The 25,888-nt window shown below is 44.3% G+C and overlaps 1 protein-coding gene across 2 annotated transcripts in view; it reads left to right on the forward strand.

Moving 5' to 3' along the window:
• cpne2 (copine II) overlaps positions 1-25,888 on the forward strand; it is a 269,036-nt gene that overhangs the window by 206,373 nt on the left and 36,775 nt on the right. Inside the window, exons 13-14 of one of the 2 annotated variants that reach the window (XM_078544157.1) lie at positions 207-258; positions 2,758-2,891. The exons of the other annotated variant lie outside the window; for it this stretch is intronic. Coding sequence (XP_078400283.1) covers positions 207-258; positions 2,758-2,891 — 186 coding nt within the window. The remainder of the gene's footprint in view (positions 1-206; positions 259-2,757; positions 2,892-25,888) is intronic. 2 annotated transcript variants of the gene reach the window in all.

Below are 25,888 nucleotides of genomic sequence, written 5' to 3' on the forward strand. Positions count from 1 at the left end.
TTTACCTTGGAGCAACTGAAAATCTTTGTTGCCAAGAGGGTAGTTAATGAGGCTGTGAGGAAAAGAAATACCAAGATACAGAAGTATGTGGAGATGTGAACAAGACAATAAAACAGCCCAGAAAGAACCAAAATAAGCTGTTGTATTTATTATTAGTTGTCAGGAAAGTGTCAACATAATGTATTTCACTGCTTTTGTATTCCCAGGTGTCTCATGAATTTGCCATTAACTTCAATCCTACAAACCCCTTTTGTACAGGTTAGTGTATTCTGGTGAAAGTTCCTGTAACTCTCTCCATCTGCCTTCACTCACTATGATTCTCGGAGTTGGGCATCCTTGTATCTTGTGTCCTTGCCTGCTAGTTGTGTTTGGATTTTTCCTGTTCCTGGTAATGAACAACAATCTGTACAATGACACAGCCTACTTAAATCCCCGCAATTGTGCTGGTTACTGCTAGTGTTAGTCTCTGAGTGCATTGCTGTTGTGAAATGATGCCTGGGATCATCTGACTTTGCTGTACAAAGAGATTGCCTGTGAGTTGCTGCAATTTGTATAGAAAAATAATGCTTTCATAATCTTGGCAAATTGCCCCCACTTTAGAAAGTTGTTCATATTATGCTTCTCAAATCTTTAGTGCTTAGTTTTAAACCATGAAGTGTTGATCCTAAATAAAGCCTCTATAATAGTCACAGTGTTGACCGGAAGTAGATTTTTAAGATGGCTGCTCCATTTTATTGAGGTGCTTGTATGATACAGTGCATTGGTTTACCAACATGGGCAACTTCGCCAACACAGTGAGCCCCTAATCTCACTCGGCTTGTCTTGGTGAGCCATACCTGCCACTTTGGAACTGCTTCTGTATTCAGAGTAGCATCAACAGAAACCTGACAATACATTGCCCACCTGGTCTTTCAGGCAAAAAACTGGTCTAGTGCCTGAAGCCTCAAATAATGATTTAAAATGGAAGAGGAAAAGTTTCTTTAGTTTTCATCAATTAAATGTTTCAATTTCTGCTTCCCCTCCCTTTCTATCTCCATCTTCCAATTCCCAATGAGGAATATTTTGTTTCCTATAACTCTGAACTTGGAAAAAAAGCAACAGTTGCATTTTTATACTTATTAACAACAAATGGGAAAAACATTTTGTATATTGTCATGAACACCTCATAGACCCTGAAATCTGAGCATGTGAAGGTATTTCACTTCCACCAAAATATTGTGTCCAGTCTAAACTTAGACTGGGCTGAGTCCAGCTTGTTTAAAAAAGCCAAATTTAAAAAACAAAATGTACTTAAGTATAGGATTATGATTTGAACTGCTGGAGGGGGATCTTTTGTAAATTAAAAGAGTGGAGTTAGACTTCCTTCTCTGAGAACCAGAAGGCCTCTCACTTTGCAGCCTTATGAACTGATGATGTAAATCACATTGAAGCACATCACATGACATCCTTATTGCTAATAGGGTCTAAGCTGATTGGTGAAAATGAAACCAAGACGCAGAGCTTTTCTTTACTGGGAGAGTTTGTGGACTTGTTCAGTCTCACAGCTCTCCTCCCACTCCACCCAGTGTCCCAGCAATCCCCTATTTATGTGTGCTCAAAGACAATTAATACCCATCACCTGTTCCTCTTAACCTTAACAACGTAATTGATAAAGCAGTGAGAATGTAGTTAATGATACATTAACACTTATGATGAAAGTCACAAGTGGTCTACACCTGGGAGGAAACATTTGCTAAATAATATTTTTATGATGACATCATTACTGCAAAGCACATAAGACCCCTGGTTAAAGCAGGATTTCTGTCCTTTTAAAATTCATTCTAGTGACATGGCATCACTGGCATGGCCAGCATTTATTGCCCATTCCTAGTTCTGAGAAGGTGGTGATGGGCCACTCTATTGAAGCGTCCCTAGCATATACAACTGAGTGTTTTGCTAGGCCACTTCAGAGGGCATTTATGTAAGCATGTGACTGTCCTTAGACATCACCTTCCTCCTTAGACAGCACCTTCCAAACCCACGACCATTACCACCTAGAAGGACAAGGGCAGCAGATAGATGGTAATACCACCACCTGGAAGCACCCCTCCAAGTCATTCACCATCCTGACTTGGAAATGTATCGCCGTTCCATCACTGTCGCTGGGTCAAAATCCTGGAACTCCCCTCCTAACAGCACTGTGGGTGTACCTACACCACATGGACTGCAGCGGTTCAAGAAGGCAGCTCACCACCACCTTCTCAAGGGTGACTAGGGATGGGCAATAAATGCTGGCCCAGCCAGCAAAGCCCACATTCCATGAATGAATTAAAAAAAAGTCATGTATAGACCAAACTGGCTAAGATGCCAGGTTTCCTTCCCTGAAGGATGTTATTGAAGTAGTTGGGTTTTTAGGGCAAACTGACAGCTAAATGGTCACTTTTTCTGGTGTCAGTGCTTGATTTGCAGATTTTTCGTAAATTAATTTTAAATCCTCAAACTCTTCCAGTGGGATTTTAATTTGCATTCGATGGATTTTTGCTTTGAGAATTTGTATTACTGGCCCAGTAACATAGCCCCAGTGTCCCTCAAATGCTGCCTTTAACTGGGCTGTACTAAAACTGGATAAATATATAAAGGAATTTGTATTAAAACTACATATGTGTGAGTTAATGTGGACAGGTCTAGTACAAGCCCTGGACTGACTTACCTTTGCTGACTGAGTGCAGGCGAGAAATATATGGATTAGGCTGTAATCTCAGTTTCCTCCTGTTGTAGGTGTAGAAGGCATCGTGCAAGCATACACAGCCTGTCTACCCCACATTCGATTTTATGGACCCACCAACTTTTCGCCAATAATAAATCACGTGGCGCGATTTGCCAGCCAAGCCATCCAACAACAAGTGGCAGCGGTAAGTGCAAGTGAACAGGGGCAGTCTGTCAAACCCTTGAGTATAAGAATGTTCTGTGAGTGTATATACTTAATGCAAACCTATCGCTGCTCCATGTGTAGCGAGAGCACATCTGTGGTGGGGGGGGCGGGGGGTGTCTCAATAATTGTGGTTCAGGGTATAGTAGGCTTCATAATAAACCTCACGCTGGATGTCTGGAGCAGCTTTGTTGTTGTAATCGGGCTGGTTATTTTTCAGCATCATTGGGTGTGGGCTGAAAATGTCCAGGAAAACAGCAATCTCTTCCTGTCAGAGGCCTGGTAATTGACGCAGTAATTTATCGGTTGACAGTTAACGGTCATTTATTTTCATATGTTTGTTCAGAGAAAAGAAAACGTCAAGATAGTTAAGTAGGAATAATGTGTTTTGCATCCAAAGGCTTAGAATACAAAATTAAGGAGGTGACGTGGAACTTGCGTACAGCCTTAATTTGGCCACAGTTGGAGTGTGGTGCCCATCGCATGATGAGGTGTGGCTATGATGGCCCCTGTAGTTGAATAGCTTTCTGGCACTTGGAAATGCATATGCTGATTTTGGTAAAGTACAGGAGGCCCCTGGTACCCAAGTGAGGTGATCAATAACTTGAGGAAAGTCATTTTTTTTTTTTAAATATCATCTCTCAGACCAGGTTTCCTCCAAGCTTTGATGTGACTTACAGACATTAAGAAGTGAAGCCACACTCCACTGACCTCAACATTACTTTGCTTCTAAAAATGAAACAATATTCGTAACATAAAATTCAAAAGGGAGTTGATATATACTTGAAAAGGAATCTTTTGCCAGTGCTATGGGGAAAGAGCAGGAGATTGGGACTAATTAAACAGCTTATTTCAAAGAGCTAGAGCAGGCTTAATGGGTTGAATGACCTCTTCATGCTGTATGATTGCATGAAGTTCTTCTATTTTTCATTCAGACCCTAGCAGAAGAGCAGTTTGGGCCAACTGGATGAAAGGCCTAAACTGCTTACGAATTAGGGACAGGAGTAGGCCACTCGGCCCCTCAGGCCTGCTCTGCCATTCAATAAGATCATGGCTGATCTGATTGTAACCTCAACTCCTCATTCCCCCTATAACCTTCCCACCCATTTGCTAATCAAGAATCTATCTACCTCTGCCTTAAAAATATTCAAAGACTCTGCTTCCACCACATTTTGAGGAAAAGAGTTCCATCCATCCATCTAAGAGTCAGCATTTTAGGATTTTGATAAGCAAACGTGTCCCGTAATGAGTGTCAGTGTAACAAAGGCTGTCCCCTGGAACTGCTTTTACCTAATTCTAGCTGTCAATGGAAAAGACTGCTCCTCCATCCACCCACCCCTTCCCCCAACGACTCCCTCCCTCTTTCCCATGCCACCTTTAGTGCATAGGGCAAACATATAGCCCTCTGTTTAGTGTGGGAGCTGCTGTTCATTTGGAGTTGCTATTTTCCCAGGGGTAGCTGTCTTCAGTATACAGAAGCTCGCAATTTCTGCCCCGTGTTAACTGCATGACCTAGTCAGGAACATTAGCAGCTTAGCTCGAGTGCACACGTATCCAGACAGGAATTCAAACTGCAGACCATGTGGAAAATTACTTCATGCCCAGAAACCTTTCCATTTTGCAATAATTAGGGGGTGTTCAGGAGACACGAGCAGTTAGTCAAATGATGCAAATACGTTGAACTATTTTTGGAATTCTGGGTTGACCAGAGGGATGAACATAATTTTTTCCCATTCTTTCCATTCCAGTGTTCCTGATGGATTTTAGGTGTGCTTAGAACCTTTTGAAATCTCTGAGATGTTTGAAGTTTGCAACTTTAAAACAATAATGGTTTTTCAATTGAGAGATCTTCCCTCCACCCCCTGCTCCATCTTACTAAGTTCCTGCTCACTGAATATGTACTAAAAGATATATGAGTGTGAGGGTAGGGGGGGTGGTGGGGAATATGATCAAACTAAATAGATCTGGCCTGTATGTGACTCCAGTCTCACACTGACATAGATACCTCCTAACTGTCCTCTGAAGTGGCCAGTTTTATCAGTTACACAGAGTGCTTCACAAAAGCAGACCTATTGCTATCTTCTCAGGGCAACTAGGAATGGACAATAAATTATAACCTTGTCAGCGATGCTCACAGCCAGAGAATGACATTTTTTAAAAGTTAATATACAAACCCAAAGAGGAAATGTGTAAATTTTTACTGCAAAGACATATATTTCTTATTGCTATTTTGTTCTGTGCAGAAGCTTTCTTTATACCTGGGATTTTCAATCCTTTCTGTTTTAAGTATGTAAAATATCTAGAACAAATGAAGCTCCTTTTTTCAGATTTGCTAATGCATCCTGAAATGACACTGTACCGCTGAATTCACATTTAGCAGTGACTGTACTTGTGTGATTGATGCTCCATTAGTGCGACTGGAAGCTGAGAGATAATGCGGTGACGGAATTTTTTTTTGTCATCAGATAAGGATATAACTGTCCTAGAAAGTGAACGTGTGGCAACTTCACTCAAACTAATTGGCAGCAGTCTTTCTGCACATTGCTAACCCATTCTGCGTCTGCTTGCCCTATAGTACCTTCAGCAGGTCCCTTAGTGCAACATACCACCCTGATGTCAGTCACTGCCATTCAAAATCAGGGTTTTCTTTAACCGAATACATTGGTACACTCTGATATTCCCATCATCAGCCTGTTGGTGTATGGCATGCATGCATAAGTGTCTGTGTTATATGGACAATGCAAACAATCTAACAATCTCTGTGACACTGTTTTCCCCTTTCCCGATGGCAGTTTAAATCTGCCGGCAAATCGAGGGAATCTCCAGCAGCGAAGCAACAGTGATGTCAACAAGGAAGATAAGCAGCCAATCACATTGAAGCATTCTCACAGACAGCAATCCAGAAAGATAAAAACACCCTATCATTCAACTTTTGACTTAAGTTTTCAGAGAGCAAAATGAATGATTATGATTGGGTTAAGATAGAAGCTAAAATATCAATATAAACATTTTTAAATAAATTATTTTTAAAATATGTTTTTTTTCTCATAATGGAGAAATTTGACATTCCACAAAAATAAAATTAGCTTTGTGGGCCCGTAAGGATGTTTGGCAGTAATTATGTTGTTAGTACCCCATTATATTGTTAGTGCCTCATTCAACAAGATGTAAATTTTTCAAGGGTTTTTATAATGACACCAACAGCATAAAAATGGAAGTTCTCAACAATTTAATGCATTTCTATTGATTACAGTCTGGGAGGTGGGGTGGGGGAGGTCAGTGGCAGATTTACAGTTAGTGGGGCCGTGTGCTCAGCTTCATTTTGGGCCCCTCCCCCATGGACACGATGGCCGAAGCCAAGAAAATACACAAATTGGTCAATGCTTCTTCACTGGTAAAAACATGCCTGTTGTACAGTAATCGTGCAATAGTCTTACCACCACAGTAGGACACCCTCGGTGTGTCTGTACTGAAACCCTGTTATGGTACTGCGGCCCAGATCCCCGACTCGCTTTCTGCCTGTTTGATATCAACCTGTGTGATTAATATTGCATTAACCGTCTTGAACATTTTCAAAATGAGCAATATAATGTGCACTATGTGCCTATTTCCATCAAAAACTGACCATCTGCTTGGACTCGTTGAGAGCAGTCGTTCCCTAACAACATCTTCCAAAATCTCTGCAGACCCAGGATGCCCGTTGGAAAAAGAGGGCTGGTAGCACCACAGAATACTATCCAGCCATCCAGCTGTAATATAGCACTTGCAGCGATGTGCTACAGCACTTTATAGGATTACATATTGATTGACGGAACAATAGTCTTTATTCCCTGTGCATATTTGTGTGTCCTTTACTTAATCCCCTTTCACTCTGCACATAGATTAATAAATCAATCTGAATATATATTTAAAGGTGTTGTAAGGTAAAAGGTATCTCTATAAATTGGATATCATTTATGTTGAAGACATTTCATTTGGATTTTGTTTGAACCTGTCCTTTTGCTTCTCTCACATTCTTTGTTTCGCAAAGACAGAACATCAAATAAAACAAGTAGAATTATTGAAACATTGCTAAGTATAATTGAAAAGTAATTTGTTGGAACACTTGTTAATAGATCTCGCTGTGGGAAGTGATTAAACTTTTCCGATATATATAATGACGGAGCTGTATACAAACACACACAAGCTCCTTCTCATCTATACCGCCATTCTTACTATCAGATCCCCAACATGCTTTGTAAGTAATATTTTTAGTTTTAATTCAACCACCAAACACGACTACCACACAGCAACAATGAGTGTCAAAAGCAGTGAATTAAAGAGTCTGACAGTAAACGAATCTGATGGGGAATGTGCAGGGTACAAAGATTTTAAAGCAAAATTCATTTTTGGGAAACAGTTCCCACCTTGGTGCTGGTGCAAACCAAGGACAGGTGACAGCTAACTCCGAGGAACTTGCGGGGCTTAATCAGAACTGACCAAAGGGTTTGCAGAAGGAAGGAATTTCAGGACAGTTTCACCTGAAGCGTCCTTGTAAAGCCAGTTTCAATCTGTTGACACAGATATTGGAATAGACATTTAGAATGTGGAAGAGTTCCAAACATTGAATAAACAAAATTACTTTAGGTTTGTAGAAAGGATGATGTGGGAGCTGACATAAACTATGCCGTTAATAATAACATATCAATGATAAAATTCACCATACTTAGCACAAAGGGAGGAATTTTATGCCTGTGGGATTTTATGGCCTGAATTTTACCTTCAGCGTGCAGGCGTGTGCCTGACATGCCGGAATGTAATATGACGCGTGATGACTTCGGGCATGCACCCCGATGTTATCACGCACTCACGCGATATTTCGTTTGGCGGGTGCACACCGGAGTAGGCTGCGCGTCCGCCAATAATTGAAAGGCCTGTTAAGGCCATTAAGGACCTAATTAACTTGAAATTTACGCTGCCTGTCCAACTTAATGGTTGGCGGGCAGGCAAAAAGGCCAAGCAGCCTTTACATTTTTTAGGAAACTTCATCCACGAGCGGGATGAGGTTTCCTAAAGCTAATACACATTAAATAAAAACTTTACTTTGAAAATAAAAACATGTCCCATCTCATGTGACACACATGAGGCAGCTGCATGCCTCAGGGAGGTTGAAGCGCTCTATCGTGCGCATGTGCGAACTGCGTGCTAGACCCAACTCTCCCTCCTCCCCCCACCCACACAGGTAGCGCTCAGCACTACCGCTCGTGATCCACGCAGGGCGGGCCTTAATTGGCCCGACCGCATGAAATCGCGATATGGAGCCGATCGCAGGTGGCGGTCAGCTCCCCGACCACCTCCACCGAGCCTGCCCAACACGGGAAAGATTCAGGCCTATGTTCCCACTGAAGTCAATGGAGTTTAGAATGGCTCACCGCATTTTGACCCCACCGCTGCAGGGACGTGACCATAAAATTCTGGCCATAGCCCTTTACAAATAATATTCAATCTAAAAAAAAACATTACAATCTAAATATTATGTGTGATATTTCCAAAGCTGCAGCCTCCGGTTTAAAAAGAGAAACTGCTCCTTTATAGATTACAGCATTTAAAGTGCGTTTACATATGCACCTGTATATATTCCTTTAGAGGTCAGGGACTTCAGTTGGAGAAATTTTTTTAAATTGTACAATTCAATATCCCGCACAATATCTTGTACCTTTAATGCTTATTATATTTGAAGAGCAGGGGAAAACGTTAAAAGACATTTGCTACTGTGGGGTTTTATATATACCTTATATCTGTTTGGTACAGTGTGTTATCACTGACAGCCTACCTTGTGATCAGGGGGCTGTTGAAAAATGCTGTGATCTGTCCAAAGCCTGAGTGACGATGAGAGTTATAGTTTCCCTGTATTCGCCAATTATTCAGACAAAATTCAGCACTGGACGATTTGTAACCAGAATGAATCATTTCACAAACCTACCAACTGTGGTATTTTTCTTGCCATTACAGGTCGCTGTTACTCCTCATGCAATGGCATCTCTAACCCCAGTACCACCTAACACTTAAACCAGGCCTGCCCAACCTTTTCGCTCACTTTTTCTCACTCAAGGGGCTGATGAGCAAATTTCAGAAAGATAAGGTTTGGCTCAACATTAAACATGAATTTCAAAGAAAGTTGTGACATTAAGAAAAGAAACAATTGCTGAACATAAGTAAAGCAATGTCAAAGCAATAAGTTGTTAAGTTAAAAAAAGAGTAATTAATAAAAATGTCCAGAGTTTGAGAGGGTGAGTGTGTGTTTCCAATTCACTCCCAGTCTCAGGATGCTCACTCACTCACCCTCATGCTTTCTCTCACACACACACACACACACACACAGACACACACAGTCACACACACACACTCTCTCACACACACACACACATTCTCACACATACATACACATACACACACTCATTCATTCACCCTCACACTGTCTCACATATACACAGTCACACACACACACTCTCACACACACACACACCCACACTCTCACACACACACACACACACTCACTCACTCTCACACTGTCTCACACACACACAGTCATTCATACACACACACTCTCACACACACACACTCACATACACGCACACACTCACATACACACACACACATACACACACTCACTCACCCTCACACTGTCTCACACACACACACATACACACACAGTCATTCACACATACAGACTCTCACCCTCACAACCACACACACACACACACACACACACACTCACTCACATACACCCACACACGCACACACACTCTCACTCCCAAAAACGCACTCTCTCACTCTCACTCATCCATACACACAGTCTCACTCCCACACAACCACACACACACACTCGCATACACCCACACACTCTCACTCCCACACACACACACACACACACACACACTCTCTCTCACTCCCACTCCCACATTCTTTCGCTCCCACAATCCCACTCACCACACGCACTCAATCTCCCACATGCCAGCCAGCCACTTCCCCACCCACCTCTCTGAGCCTGGGCTCTGCAACATCTTGCTCTCAGGCCTCGCAACAGCCTTTCCTTCCTGCGTCCCATGGCAGACAGCCCCTCCTCCCCAGAGCAGACAGCTTCTCCTCCCTGGAGCCCGGGACACACTCTTTCCTCTCCCCTCCCTCGCTGAGAGAAAACCTCTTTCTCCCATGCAAACTCACCGCCGCTGTTGTTCACTGCTCGGCCAATCATAGGCCGCTCCTCTCATGCCTTTGCTGTTGATAGGCTCTAGTGATTAGAGCGGCCTGTGATTGGAGGAGAGATTCTGAGTACAATCTTCCGCTCCAACCCACCTGTTTGACCAGCAGTTTGAAAACGAGATCTGGAGGCCGCATAAGGGGCTTCGGGGGCCATATGCGGGCAATGGGTTGGACAGGCCTGCCTTAACCAGACCCCGCTGCTTACAGTTTGAAACTAATTCATTTTGGGGGCTGTTTTTTGGGGGTCCCGTGCTACGGCATGGTGTGTTTCATTGTAAATCCGCCCCACGGGGTGGTCTTCAACAGCACTCCATCTGGAGAAGCCTGGGATTACTGGCAGTAACTTCTGATTTTCCACATTATTCTGCACGTGTGCAGACTCCTAAAGTTACTGTCAGTTTTAGCGGAGTAATTATAGTATAAAGTTCTGGCATCTAAAGGTTAATGTGAGACTGAGTACAGTACTGCCCACACAGTGATATAAGAGAACACATGACCTGCACCTCGGGGTCAGTGTAGTGTTGGACAGAGCCGTGTGTCAAGCATGGAGACAGCTCCTAGTTTGGACCTTTACTATACCTATGTATATAGTTTCTACTAGTTAATAAGTACTTACTGTTGAACCACCTAAGACTACGAATACCTTAATAAGACCTGGCGAACTATGCCCAACACTTTACAACAGTAATGACCGCGAACACTGATAGTTTCATCATCGTCCCCACAAAACCTGAGCCAATATATATTTTACATACAAAAGGCTAAAAGCTACTGCGGATGCTGGAAATCCAAAACAAAAACAGAATTACCTGGAAAAACTCAGCAGGTCTGGCAGCATCGGCGGAGAAGAAATCAGTCAACGTTTCGAGCCTTCATGGCCCTTCGGCAGAACTGAAGCATAGTTAGAAGAAGGGAGAAATATAAATTGGTTTGTCTGTGACATCTTTTGATTATCTGTTCATCTCCACAATCACCACACCCTCAATGTGTCTCTCCCACCCCCCCCCCCCCCCCCCCCCCCCCCAACCCACCCACCTTAAACCAATTTATATTTCTCCCTTCTTCTAACTATGCTTCAGTTCTGCCGAAGGGCCATGAAGGCTCGAAACGTTGACTGATTTCTTCTCCGCCGATGCTGCCAGACCTGCTGAGTTTTTCCAGGTAATTCTGTTTTTGTTTTATATTTTACATACAGTCATTTAAAAATTAAATTTCCCATTTGAGTTTTTATTAATGCAGGGACCTGTATGTTTTTCCGATTTGTTTTTTTGCGCTGCGTATGAAGAATGTGAAAGGAATATCTTTTACATGAACAGCAAACACTGATTATTTTATAGAATCACAGAATTGTTACAGTGTAGAAGGAGGTCATTCAGCCCATCATGTCATGGGGAAACTGACATTGAGTTGCTATGGAACGTCACAATTGAAATAATCAGGAGGGAGATTAAATAAATCTGAGGTAAACACAGAAAATGCGAAAAATAATCAACAGGCTGAGCGGTAATTTAAGAAAATCTGAAGAGCCATAATGAGGATGAAACTCATATGACCCTGAATATATCTAATAAACGTTGCCTGTGTTCAGCTGACATGCCAGAACTCTGCCTGTAACACAGTGCTTTAAACCTGTCACATGTTACTGTCTTAAATAGCCATCAAGAAGCACGCTGCAGTGAAGGGTGTGTTATATATGACCCCTGTGTTAATGAAAAGCTGCTAAATTAGGAGCAGGAGTAGGCCATTCGGCCCCTCAGTCCAGCAAAGAGGTCAGTGCAAAGGGCTACGTGCCACAAAACAAAACCAGAAGGTAATTTAAGCGAAATGTTCCTCTTTTTTTCTAAAAAAAGAACAAAAACAACAGTGTGTGAGATTGTCTGATTCCATCATGTGGATAATCTGTGCTCATGTGGACAAGAATTGTCATGTCACATCTGGTTGGTTAACAGTTCAATGGAGCTGCCTACAGGGGTTTCGATATCTGGCACATAGCAAACTGTTTTATTGCTAACTCACTCAAATCATGCTTCAGAATTCCATTAATGAATGCAATTTTCTGGCAGTTATAAATATATGGACAAAACACATGTTTGACAACCTCAGCGGACTAAATTGGATTGCCCCGAAAATGGACGTGGGGATCGTGATGCGCGATTAAGCCATGTGCGTTGATTGTAATGTAGGCAGCATGCCAACCTTGTACTGCCTGCTCATTAGAATGATTGCTGCATGCAGCCATTGCCAACCACACTGTTAATTGGATGTGTACATCAGCAGGGTGTCAGCACCTGTTAAAGCTACTCTGCACTGCTTAAAGCTGGTCTGCACCTCTTAAAGGGCAGGTATATTGTATCTGGAGTGGGTGCTGGCACTGGCAGTCATGCAGGAAGTGAATCAACATGGGAGAGTGCAGGCTCCCAGGTTTGCAGACGCTACACTGGAGGCCTTGGTGGAGGAGGTGGGAAGTAATAGAGATGTCCTATACCACATGGGGCCAGGAGACCCCTTGGGTACACAGTCGAAAGGCAGTGGGAGCAGTTAACCAAGGAGATCAATGCCAGGAATCAAGACCCAAACATGGATGCAGTGTGGCAAGAAGTTCAATAACCTCACACGAGTTAGCAAGGTCAGTAAATGCATCATCAAATAACATATCCTACCAACTGCAACACTAACCTCAGCTACTGCTTAATTCACCATACCCCCCTCACTCACCTACCAACAATCTCTATCAATCAGGACTCATTCCTGACATTCATCTCACCCTCACACACTTAAACTCTGCTACAAACCTCAGAGTTACATCTCACAGCTTATACACACAAGACTTTGATGGGACAGCCTGCAGGAGAACACTGATGAGTATGGAGACCAAAAAGCTTGGTGCCTGCAGTCAATCTCAAAGAGCATGGAAGAATCTGACACCAACTTAGCACAGGGCTTTGAGCAGAGCTTGGAGCCCATCCTCTCCAGCATGGAAGCGGTGGCTCCCTTTTGCATATTTGTGGACCCAAACATGATGCTGCACCTGATGGCAATGTCACTGCTTCCATTGCAATGCAAGGAACAGCCATCCAACATTTGAGCGCTGCAGCACAAGCTCAGTCTTTGGAAAGTTTACTTAGTATTGGTGTTTAGTTTTGTATTGTGGCCAGTTGTACAGTGATAGTCAGTCACAGAGGGAAGATGAGGTGTGGACCTGTGGCCGAATTGTCAAGTGGAGTTGCAGTTACTGGTATCAAACCTGAATGAGTTCTTCACGTACTGCCCGGGCAGGAAGGAGTGTCTGGGTTGCCTTCTCACTTCCTCTGCTTTTTTCTCTGCCCCATCCTCCTCCTCCTGCTCCTCAGCTGATCACCATTTATCTGGCAGTGAGGACTTGTCCCATCATGATGCCGAGGTTGTGCAACATGCAGCAGATCATCATGAATTGTGATACACACTCGGCTGGGTACCACAGGGCTCCCCCTGAGTAATCCAAGCAGTGGGAAGTGTTGTTTCAGCACACCAGTGGTCTGCTCTACCATATTTCATGTGGCAGCACGGCTCTCATTGAATGTATGCTGCTCACCTGTGTGTGGGTTGCACGATGAAGTCATCAGCGGATAGTCCTTGTTACCCTTTGGTTTATCATGGTGGCTTAAATGCAGTTGACAGTGCAGACTGCCACAGAATTAAGGCATCATGACTGCTGCCAGGACATCAGGCATTGAACTGCATGATTCAAAACTGCTTGTGACCACACAGCAGCCAGTTCCGGTACATCTCAGAAGTGGTATGTGACGGCCACAAAGCATTGTGCATGCTGTCAAAGGCACGCTGCACCATGGGGAAACCAGCAATCCTGTAATGTGGCCTCAGTATGAAGTATCTTTTTACTAATTTAACCTGTGCTTTCTTGTCCTACTGTCTATCTTTAATTTAAAGCAGTTTCCTGGCTACACCATTAAGGAGCCACTTGTCAGTGATTTTATGCAGCGGCAATTACAGGCAGAAACACATTTCGTGTCTGCTTCCGGGCCCACCGATTGTGTGTGTCCGACGAATGTAAGATTCAGGCCCTTTTCTATGTCATGTTCTATCTTGTATATCTTTGACAACACCTCACAGTTGCTCCCTTTCAAGACTAAGGAACCTTTTTCTCCCCATACCTCAATCCACTGATTATTGATGATCAGGGACATGGCTGTTTGCAGTGCGTGCGTGTACAAACAAACATTACAGCAGTGTGATTCAGCCCTGTTGGCACATGCCTACACATCAATAGTCCACCACCAACCAATTACTGGGCTCACGTCTAAAAGCAACAGATTTATACAGTATTCGTAATGTCAAAACCTTTCACAAGGCAATTGATAAGGAGGAATGTAAACCAAACAAAAAAAGGAAAGATTAAAAGAGGCAACCAAAAGCCAGGTCCGTCAAAAAGACTCAGCGCTTAGGTGAAGTACCCAAGAGGCATCAGTGATGAGCACAGTCGAAAGATAAGATGAGCCTAAGTATAGTTTGCCCATAGTCTGCAGGCATTTTGTTCATTATTTGCAAGATGCTCTTTTGTTGTGCAGCTCAGTGAGAGAATTCATCCACATATAATGAATCTTTTCTTGAATTAAATCAACCAAGTCAAAGGTCAAAAGCTCTTATTATGTTAAATGTTTTTGGCCAGTTATGGAAAAATCATATTTCCCATGTTGTCTTTGTTCTTGCGAGCAGTATTCTTTATCGGAACCCAATTAAAAGCATTTGATTTAAACATCCGAACTATTTTAATGAGCAATTAAAACCAGACAAGTATAGCAACTTCATACAGGAGGATGAATGAATTATTTTTTGTGGTGCTTCACTTAAACCTCATTAATGAGCAGGCTCGATCTGTCAAGGTTACAGAAGGAGAGGAATGGTACACAAGCAGCTCTGTTAATGAGGATGTCCACTTCCCGTTCAGCCAGTTTACAATGCAGGCTGTTTTAACATTTGCTGGAGCGCATTGTGCAACCGAAAAACATGATGGCTGCCAGCCTGAATGGTCTTCAACATTACCAAACTCCTGCCCACTCCCACCTCCCCCACATTCCCACCCTCTCCCTCACTCCCGCCCTTCCCCTAACTCCACCCTGCCCCTCACTGAACCCTCCTCCTCACTCCCACCATCCCGCTCATTCCATCTCCCCCTCCCTCCTCCCTCCCCCTCAACCCCCACCCTTCTCTGTGTAGACAGTGGAATCATTCAGATTCATGTGTCTGTGCAGTGCTAGGGAAGTTGAGTTGGAAAATTAAGTTATGACCTATTCTCAGAATTGTACATCTGCATACGAGATGCATTTTCTCCAACAATTCTCTCCAATCACAAGAGGAGAGTTGTACAGAGGTAAGTGATGCTAAAACAGCTCTGTTAGCTGGACAGAGGTGGGGAAGAAGCAGGATAGCCAGAGTTACTTACTGTTGATTGGGATTTCAAGAGTCCAGGATTGGAAACATAAGCCATTGAGTGGGCTGCAGTATGTTGAAGGCAGTAGAATTCCCCAATTTGCAGTGGGAAATGGCAGTTAAACAATGGACTTATTTGAGTCTAGGTGATGCTATAAAGTGGCTGAAAAGTCACAAAAGTTGACAACTCACTCATTTGGTCCATCTGATGTTCCGAGTAGAACTTTTGCTAAGTATGTCCAATAGAAACAAAATACAAAGTCTGCATTTATATATCACATTTCACGGCCTCAGGACATCCCCAACTGCTTCACAGCCAATGTATTACTTTTACATATTGTTATGGAAGCAAACACAGCAGCCATTTTGCACACAAACGGAGGCAAGTGCAATTAGGTCTGAGATGCTGATATTAAGAATCCTTTTCAACTCCCACCTCTTAAATTTAAGAAGTTTGACTCAAGGAGTTGAAGGGAGAAGAATGTGTTGATCCTCTTGTGGATGTAAACAGCATCAGTTGTAAATATATGTGATATTTACTCAGCTTCCTAGTGTTGGAGAATCAATACTGAAGTAAGCTTTATCAAAAGCTTTGTCCTTTTTGACTTATTTTGATATTTTATGTGGCATCCATTCGAATGTTAAGCTACAGATCAATGCCATTGATCTAACACCAACATATTTTGATGAGAGAGATATGCATGAACGTATAATTAATAGGTGATCATTGTGGATTGCACATATGGGGAAAGTGTGTATAATAGGCTGAAATCAGTGAGGGATCCTCTGCATCACTCCATGTTATTTTGTATAATGTCTACTTTGCAAGGGCTTTATATTAATGATGGATCTACAAACAATGCATGTACACTATATCCAAGCCTTTTAAACAGTGCTTTATCAAAGGGCGTGATTTATCAATATGTTTTTAGTAGGTTTGTCTAATACTGTAGTACTTATGTCTTATCCACAGCAGGCGGCAGCATTGACTTCCCAGGTTTCCGGCACTCGAAGGACTGCTGGAGCCCAGAAATCTGCTGAGTCCAAATCAGATGAGGAGCCTCTGGACTCAGTCATACCTCAGTTGCTGGAGCTGCAAAGGCAAGCTGGAACATCAGGAAGGGGTGTCCGCTGCACTCCTCAGATTGCAAGGCACGATGGAGGAGTCCATCCGCCTTCATCCTGAGGTGATAGCGCCAGCATGCCAACTCAGCAAGGTCAACACTGGTAGGCTGGTGGCCGCCATGGAGACCTTGGTCCAGGACATCGGTCCTGCACTGCTGCGCAGGCTTAACTCCATTGCTAAAACCATAGTTGGCCTCCAATATTGTCAACATGAGAGGGATGCAGGGCAGCTGGAGCTCGCTCCAGCTGCCCCTTCCTCCCAAGGAGTCAGCTAGAGGCCCTCGAGCACGCTCAGGGAGGACAATCAGCAGGAGCACACCCCGGGACCAACCACCGAGGTGACTCCGGGAGTGTCCGGCCCATCTGAATCCCCTCTTCCTGTGACCCCAGCAGCTCCAGCTCCACAGGCCGTGGAGGGTGCCACTACCACACAGCAGGACCCCAAAAGCAGGTTGTGGCCCTCCAGGTCTTGGCCCTCCAGAGGATGCCTGTGAGGGTCATCACAGGCTGCCTCCACCTCCGTTATGGATGTCCCAGAAGCACCAAGATGTAGCAGCAGGGTGAGGAAGGTTAAGAAGATGTACTTGCACAGCCTGGGCACAGGTGTTAATCAATTGCATTTAATGTTCACTATTGTAAATAAACTCCCAAGAATGTCTCCTCGCCTATGGCTCCTTGTTCTGATGAGCAGTGTTCGTGTGAATCAGATGTGAAACCTTAGTTCCGCTCAAGATAAAGGCAGGTGTCTCATTCTAGGGCCTCTTCCCTGTGCAGTGTGTAACCTTCAGACCAAAATAATGTTCTGGCTTCATACCCACTGGACACATTAGTGATGCCTGCACCTTGATGGTGCTTGTCATTGCTGCCAGAATGTTGTGGGCAGATGTCACAGAGTCCGTCATTCTCTCTGTGTACTCTTAGCACCTTTCAGGTGGAGCTGGTTCCCCATCTTTTCAGCATCTGTGACTGGTGATGCTGTGCTCCTGAAGGGCTCAGGCGCTGAAGGCTGACAAAGGATCAGGTGCATTTAAAGTTTCACGGCTGCATCTCCATGATATGACCCTGATCACAGAGCGCAAGCGAGCTGCCCTCAGCCAGACAGGAGTCAGAAATTCACAGAGGCAATGTGAAGATCTATGGAGTGTCCTCACTGCATGTTGTCACTATCCTCCTGGAATCAACCGACTATTAGGGCCTCCGCTGCATCTTCAAGATATGAGCCTAAGCACTGAGGGTATATGCACTGCCATTAGCCACACAGGAGTCAATCATTTACAGATGCAAGGTGAGGTTGTCAGGACTGTCCTCACTGCATCTTGTCATCATCCTCCATGAATTTTGCGGCTATGAGGGCCTCCCGAGTGCACCTGCCTTGTCTGGCCAGCGTGATAGCCTCATCACCAGCATCCTCGGCTTTATCATAGCCATCCTCTTCGATGTCCTCCTCATCGGAGGATACATGCATCTCCTCCATCTCCTCCTCAGCCAGGTCCTGCCCCCTTTGCAGCACCACGTTGTGGAGCACGTAGCAAGCAACGATGATGAGCGACACCCTTTGGGAAATGTAATACAGTGCTCCACTGGAACGGTAGAGGCATCAGAACCTCATTTTCAAAATGCCAATCACTTGCTCCACCAGATTCCAGATTGCGAAATGACCCTCATTATACCGTCACTCTTCTGCAGTCTGAGGCCGCCGCATGGGTGTCATCAGCCACGTCCTCGGTAGGTAGCCCTTGTCCCCGAGGAGCCAACCCTGCAGCCTGGAAGATGTCCGGGATCTGAGACCTGCTAAGGATGTAGGAGTCGTGGACGCACCCTGAGAACCGTGCGCAGACCTGTAGGATGTGTTTGTGGTGATTGCACACAAGCTGAACTTACAGCGAGTAGAAGCCCTTGCAGTTGACTCAGATGACTGCTTGTTGCTACGGAGGTCTAAGCAGCACATGAGTGCAGTCGATGACACCCTGCACCTGTGGAAAACCAGAGACCTGCGCAAATCCCACCGCTCTTGCTCCCTGGCTTTCCTGATCCCAGACAAAATGCACAAAGTTCTGTGCCTTTGTGAAGATGACATCCATGGCCCCCTGGATACACTTGAGCATGGAGGCTTGTGAGATCCCGCACGGGTCACCTGTGGAGCCTTGGAAGGGGCCACTGGCATAAAAATTGAGCACTGTGGTCACTTTCACTGTCACTGGCAGTGGATGCCCTCCATGTCCCTATAGCGCCAAATCCTGCAGCATATGTGACTGACCACTTCCCTAGAAAGCGCCGTCTTTGGCAACACCTGCTCTTGGTCATCTACAGGAATGACAGGCGCAGTCTATAGACCCTCGGTCTAGCGAGGTGCCTAGGAATGACGGCTCGCTGCCCCATCATGTTAAGGGAGGTGCTCCTCCCTTTGCCAAGCCAGTCACCTCCGCTGCACTCCTCTTCTTCTTCTCTGGTCTCTGTAAGCCATGAGGCATAACACTAATCACCAGGCTCCGTGATCCTGATGTTCTCCTCCTACAGGATCAAGGACAGACGAGTGGGTCAGCATAGGTGTTGGTTCAGTCTGAAGGCCCCTTCATTCATGCAGGAGAGTGTTGGCCACCAATGACCAGTGTGTAGTGCGTTCATTGGCTGTCCGAAACCCCACTCACCTCTGCCCCACTCCACTTGGTGACAGCTTTGCCCACTGGACTGTATGCTGTGCTCTCAGTTCAGGCGCAGGTATTCTCCTAACCCGCTTGAACCCATAATGGATACTGATCCAAGCCTTAATAAAGACATTGCAAGGCGCTGTGAGCACCTCCACCAGTGACTGCACCATGGTCACCTTTCGCAAGGGAATTGTACAACTAGCCCAGTTGGCTAAGTGCTCTGGTGCTCCCTAAAATGCACATTAATTGTCAATCTGCACCCTGAGGGGTGAAAAGTTCTGAGCATTTGGTGGCACTTTCATGTTTTTGCATTGCTTGAGTGGGCAGAAAAGTTTCAGAGGCCCGACTCCAAGCATGTTAATGGAGCTGCAGCTGAACGGTCTCAGCTGTGGAAGAATGCTCACTTTTGACAAGCTTTTACAAGTGCCTGGCCGCTTCCCTCCCCACCTCCCCATTCCTCCTGCCCCCCCAGCATGTGCTCGAGTATTTCCTTCAGTCTGTCTGAGCTGTCTTGCCCACCCACCTGTGCCCCCTGCGAATGCACAGCGCCTCTTCCTTGACGTCCTACAGGCGATGCTTGCGAGTGCTGCACAAGTTTGTGTGCACTCACCTCTGAGTTCCCCTTGAAATTCAGATTGGCAGGTGCACGACTTTTAAAGGCAGTCGTGAAGCACACCGTTCCGAAGTCACGCTGGCGTGGGCGATAAATTTGGCGTGTGAGGATGATTCCTCCGAGCCGGGCTTATAATTAGGTGCAAATGTATTAAAAATGACATTCCCGATGTGCGGCAGTGGGAAACACGCCCCGCCATTGACAGATGGAGCAGATGATCATAAACTAGTTTCACGACGGCGTATAACCGATTTTTGGCCTTCCCGCCATATTGTCCCCCCCTCGCCCACTATGACGCCTGACCAATGGGACCGGAAAATTCCAGCCAGAGTGACTGAACGTTTATGAAGAGTAGATCATGTCTGTGTTGAATATTTTGAAGCAATCACTAACAAGGTGGATAGGGGAATGTCTGTGGATGACATCTATATGGACTTCCAGAGGGCATGCGATAATGTTCCACACAACAGTTATTAGCAAACATGCGAGCAGTTGTAATTGGAGGTAACCTTGTGACATGGCTTGGTAATTGGTTGGGAGGTAGGAGATAGAGAGCTGAGATAAGGGAATGTATACAAATTAGAAGAATGTGACAAGTAATGTTCCCCAAAGACCTGTACTGGGGCCCCAGCTTTTCACCATATACATCAATGACTTGGATGAAGGAATGGAGAACCATGTACCAATTTACAGCTGACACTGGGTTGGGAGGCACAGTAAGTTATGTAGATGGTAGCAGGAAGTTACAAAAGGACATAGACAGATTAAATGAGTGGGCAAAACTGTATCAGGTGGAGTTCAATATGGGGAGTGTGAGGCCATCCGCTTTGAAAAGAAAGACAAGTTGGAATATTTTCTTAATGGCTAGCAGTCAGAAACAGTGGAGGAACAAAAGGATTTGGGTGCCCAGGTATAGAAATCACTTAAAATTGATGCACAGGTAATTAAAATGCTCATAGAATGTTGGCCTTTATCTCAGGGTTCTGGAATTCTAAGGGCAGTAAGTTATGTTATAGCCGTTCAGCCTTAGTCAGACCCATCTAGAATATTGCATTCAGTTCTGGGCACTATGCCTCCGTGATGATGTGTTGGCCTTGGAGGGTTAGAGTGCAGGTTTACCCAACTATTACTGGGCTAAAAGTGTTAATTTATGAGAACAAGTTGCATAAACTTGAATGATATTGCCTTGTGTCTCGTAGGTTTTTGGGTGATCTAATAGAGATATTTAAGATTATACGGCAATTTGATGAGTAAATTCAGAGAAGCTATTTCCTCTGGTTGAACAATGCAAGACAAAAGGGTGCAACATTAAAATTAAAGCTAGGTCATTCAGGAATGAAATCAGGAAGCACTTTTTCACTTGAAAATATTGTACCCATCATACTTTATGTTCCCCTTGTCCAAATCTTACTTGGGTATCATTTTACAAAATGTGAAAAATTATCAGGGAAGGTAATTTTAAAAGAAATTAAATGATCACATAGGACCTCACTTCAGCCCCTGATTTATGCTGAGTTCATTGATCTCGGTCAGAGTTAGGAGAGGGAGGGAGACATTCAACTGACTTCGTTCACTAGGCATTGCAGGGGAGGGCCAACAAGTGGAGGAATTAGCTGAGGTTCCCCCTCCATCACCAGCATCAACTCCTCTCCTCAAAAAAACACCCTTGATCCTTGCAAACTACTACCACGTCTCCAGCCCCCTTTTCCTCTCCATAGCCCTCAAACGTGTTGCTGACTTCCAAATCTTTATCTATCTTTCCCACAATTTCATGCTTGAATCCATCCAAACAGGTTTCCAGCCCTGCCACAGTACCGAAACAGCCCTTATCAAAATCATAAATAGAATTCTATGGTGATTGTGATTTTGGTAAACTACCTCCTTCATCCTTCTTGACCTGTCTGCAGTCTTTGACATGTGTGAGCACATCATCATCCTCCAATGTCTCTCCTGTTATCCAGTTGGAAGGCATTGCCCTTGTCTAGTTCCATTCTTATATCAGTGATGGCTTCGCTTCCTGCTCCTGCACAGTTACCTCTGGATAAATTATCAGGCTGCTGATCTGACATCTGGCGCTGGGTGAGCAGAAATTTCCTCCAGTTAAATATTGGGAAGACTAAACCCATGGTCTTCAGTCCCCACTCCAAACTCCGTTCCCTCGCTACTAACCCCATCCCTTTCCCTGGCTTTGAGACTAAACGAGACTGTTCTCAACCCTGATTTCATATTTGACCTAGAGATGAGCTTCCATAACCCTATTTAGCTCATCTGCTGCGGAAACCCTCATTCATGCCTTTGTTACCTCTACACTTGACTATTCTAATGCACCTCCCATATTCTAACCTCCGTAAATGTGAGGTCATCCAAAACTCTGCTGTCGGTGTCCTTTCTCGTGCCAAGTTTTGTTTTCTGATCACCCTTGTGCTTGCTGATCTACATTGGCTCCCGGTGAAGACAGATGTCATACTGAATTGGAACCAAGCCAATATTGCGCCTATTTTCAAGGAAAATTATAAATTAAGCCCCGGTGATGACAGACCCATTGGCCATGCATCAACAGTTGGAACATTAATGGCACTGGCCTAGGAAAGGTGAAACGGGAGGGTCACCTTTTAGAAATAACCAATGAAGCAGCAGCCAAGAGCAGTTTCAACCTTGACTTTACTGGGGAAGTAACATCCCAGGTAGTTATTGGAAAGCCTTACGATGTAATCAAACCTTTGATTGAGTCTTATGTGAAAGGCTGCTGGAACTGCTAAAGTGAATATTTAGCTAAACTTTGGAACTGAGTAAGGAATTTGTGGGAAGATAGAGTGCAGCAGCCATGGGTTTCCTTCATGTTTTATTGGCCAGAGCTGAACCACTGCCCATAACAGTGTCAGGGCTCAGCATGCTGAAAGAGATCTGGGAATAGTAGCAGACAGTATCAGCCATGTCAGGTCAATGCTGGGCAGTGTTCAACAAAACAAGCAGAATGGTAAGCTATCTTTGCACTTGATCAGTATGAGGTGAGGGGAATATCCTGTGCAAATTGCCTCACGAACCAATGCTGGGGCCCACAATATACATGACATACATGAACAACCTGGGCTCAGGAATATGCAACACTCTCAGCCAAATTCTCAGGGAAAAGAGCAGGACACTCAAGTCTGATTGAAAGTCAAAACAGCTATGAAACAATCTAAACAAAAATGGTGAGTGAGCAAAGCTGAGGCTGATCCTTTTCAAAATAATGTGTTACACATTCCTTTTGGAAGGAAAATAACAGGAGACATAGATGCTATCAAAGTAGCTATGGGATGAAAAAAGAGGAGACCTGGGACTAATCTAGAAATGTCTAGTCATTGATTTTGGTGTTAATTGAGATCTTATCAGAAGATTTGCAAAGTGGCTATCAATAAAACAAACAGAATGGTGGGCTTTAAGTTGAGGTTGTCGTGCTGAATTATTATGGTGCCCTGCACAGGCTGCACCTCGAAATTTAGCTCTGATCACTGAAACACATAGGAAAGGTCGGAGCCTTGGAAATGGTAGAAAGATAGATGGCAAGGGTTGGTCCCTCATGTCAGAAAACTGAGTTAAGAGGAAAAGCTTAGTATCTTCAGCCAAGGCAGGAGACAAGTAAGAGGAGATGTTACAGAAGTACATCATGTACCCAGTGGCAATGGAAAAGATTAATCTGGAGAATTATTTTCAGTTAAACCCTTACTTCAAGGCAAGGAGACATAGGTAGAAGCTGATAAATGGCAAGTTCAGGGCTGATGTTGGGAAGCATGTCTTCAAACATAGAGTGATTAATGGCTGGATGTTCCTCAGGGCAGTGTAGCAGGAACAGAAACTCTGGAGTCATTCAGAAGCCAGTTAGACACAATGATGGGGACACAGTAGGTTTCTATGCAGGGTAGAGCTGGGTGGGCTGAATGGCCTTCTCCTTAATATCAGTGGGCTGTACTTTACTGCCAGGAGAAGTCAGCAAAAAATGGAACACTAACACCTGAAAAGAAATAACCCTACAGCTCTTTACTACTTTCCCCACCATTCCTCTTTCCATTAATGTCAGCAACAGGAGATCTGTTACTCTTTTTCTCCCCTCTACCCTCAATGCATTATCTTATCATTCCTGGAGGGGGTGCTGAAGCTGGGAGCCAAAATGCTACTAAGGCCGCTCTATATTTGTCTAATTAAAGTATTTTTTATTCTTTCACGGGATGTGAACATTGCTGGCTAGGCCAGCATTTATTGCCCATCCCTAATTGCCCTTAAGAAAGTTGCAAGCGTGACCCATTGAAATTCCTGAGACCGTTTCCAAGATAATGGGCTTAGTGGATACATTACACTACTCAACCACTCCTCTCCAGCATTTAAAGGGCTGGCTTTTCCAGACAGTATGGAGCTAAGAACAGAATTGCAAAGTGCTCCATGGGCAGTAAGATTACTTTGTGTTTATTAATTATTTGTTCTTGTTATGCTAAATAAAAATACTCCCAATAAAAGAATGCACAAGGTCACAACTCCCTTTCCTTTCTTCCCTTGTGAGGAAGTGTGTGGCCTTTGAAATTTACACTTAACATTTCAAGAAACACAGGAGTGACCTCACTTCTTATTTGTGCTGCCTTCCCCCCACCAACTCCAGCCACCACAACATCAACACCCCCGCACCCCCACCCCAACAACCAATCCGAGCATTGGATGGTAAGTTTTGAGTTACTTGTCAGCCTTGAGAAGAAGGTGCTTTAATGTGCAAGGCTCACAACATGCAAAATAATGTTGTCCACTGCCTACGTCAGACTTGTCCACACTCCTCTCAATCTCACACAGCCTCTATACACTGGACCTTGGCTGAGTAAAACCTGGCAGCTTAAAATGTTCCAGTTTGCCAAGTGTAGTCATTGCAGATTATTATGTTCCCACATTTGCTCTGTGCTGAGTTTGTTGATCCCATCTGGACTGAATGCAAAGGCCACTAGGACCCCACAAGGACCCCAACACTGTCCCCATCCTGCCTTCCTTGGGCCAGGGAGGGGAATAATAAACTGGAGATCCTGACCCCAATCACTGTCCAGTGATCTGTTCCTGGAAAATGTACTTGTAAGTGTTGGGTAGGGACATGTTGTACTCAGTTATGTTACTCATTGTAGACTCACACATGAAGAATGGCCTCATTTGGGCGCGGTGCTGGAAGGCAGCAGGTGTCGGTGAACCGATAACCTACAAGCAGACAGCAATACGGAAGGGAGAAAGAATGTCCCAGCATATAAACAGCACATGGAAGGAAGTGATTTTCTCCTGCAGGTTACATCTTCTGGAATCCTTGATACATTTCTTGTAATCTTTCGATGTCAATTTTTTTGTCTGCTAAAACCCCTGTGAAGCACCTTGAAACATGATATTATGCTAAAGATGCTATATAAATGCAAGTTCTTACTGTATAGTGTTTACTGCTGAGTTGACACATCCATGAATCTGCCAGTAATTAGCACAATACAAATTTGTCTCCATAATTCTCAACTGATCTGTGCTATCAGGCGTTTACCAAATGGATGATTAGCACTTTCCCACAGGAAGAGTTTACAGCACAGTAACAGGCCATTTGGTCCAACTAGTCTGTGCCAGATGTTTACGCTTCGTCCACCCATCCTCATCTAATCTTATCAGCATATCCTTCTGTTCCTTTCTCCCTCTTCTCTTTATCCAGCTTCCTCTCAAATGCAGCTATATTATTTGCCTCCATTACTCTTTATGGCAGCGAATTCCACATTCTCAGCGTTCTGAGTAAATAAGTTTCTCCTTAATTCCCTGTTAGAAAGCCGATTGAATCTGGTCCCACTTAAATCTTCTTGTTACCTAATTAACAGTCACGTTAGCCAGGGGCACATTTCACAACCTGGTGCTTATTGTTTTTTTAAATCCCTTCATGGGATTTGG

The sequence above is a fragment of the Cetorhinus maximus genome, chromosome 6, assembly GCF_964194155.1.
Source record: "Cetorhinus maximus chromosome 6, sCetMax3.hap1.1, whole genome shotgun sequence".
Classification (NCBI taxonomy): Eukaryota; Metazoa; Chordata; class Chondrichthyes; order Lamniformes; family Cetorhinidae; genus Cetorhinus; species Cetorhinus maximus.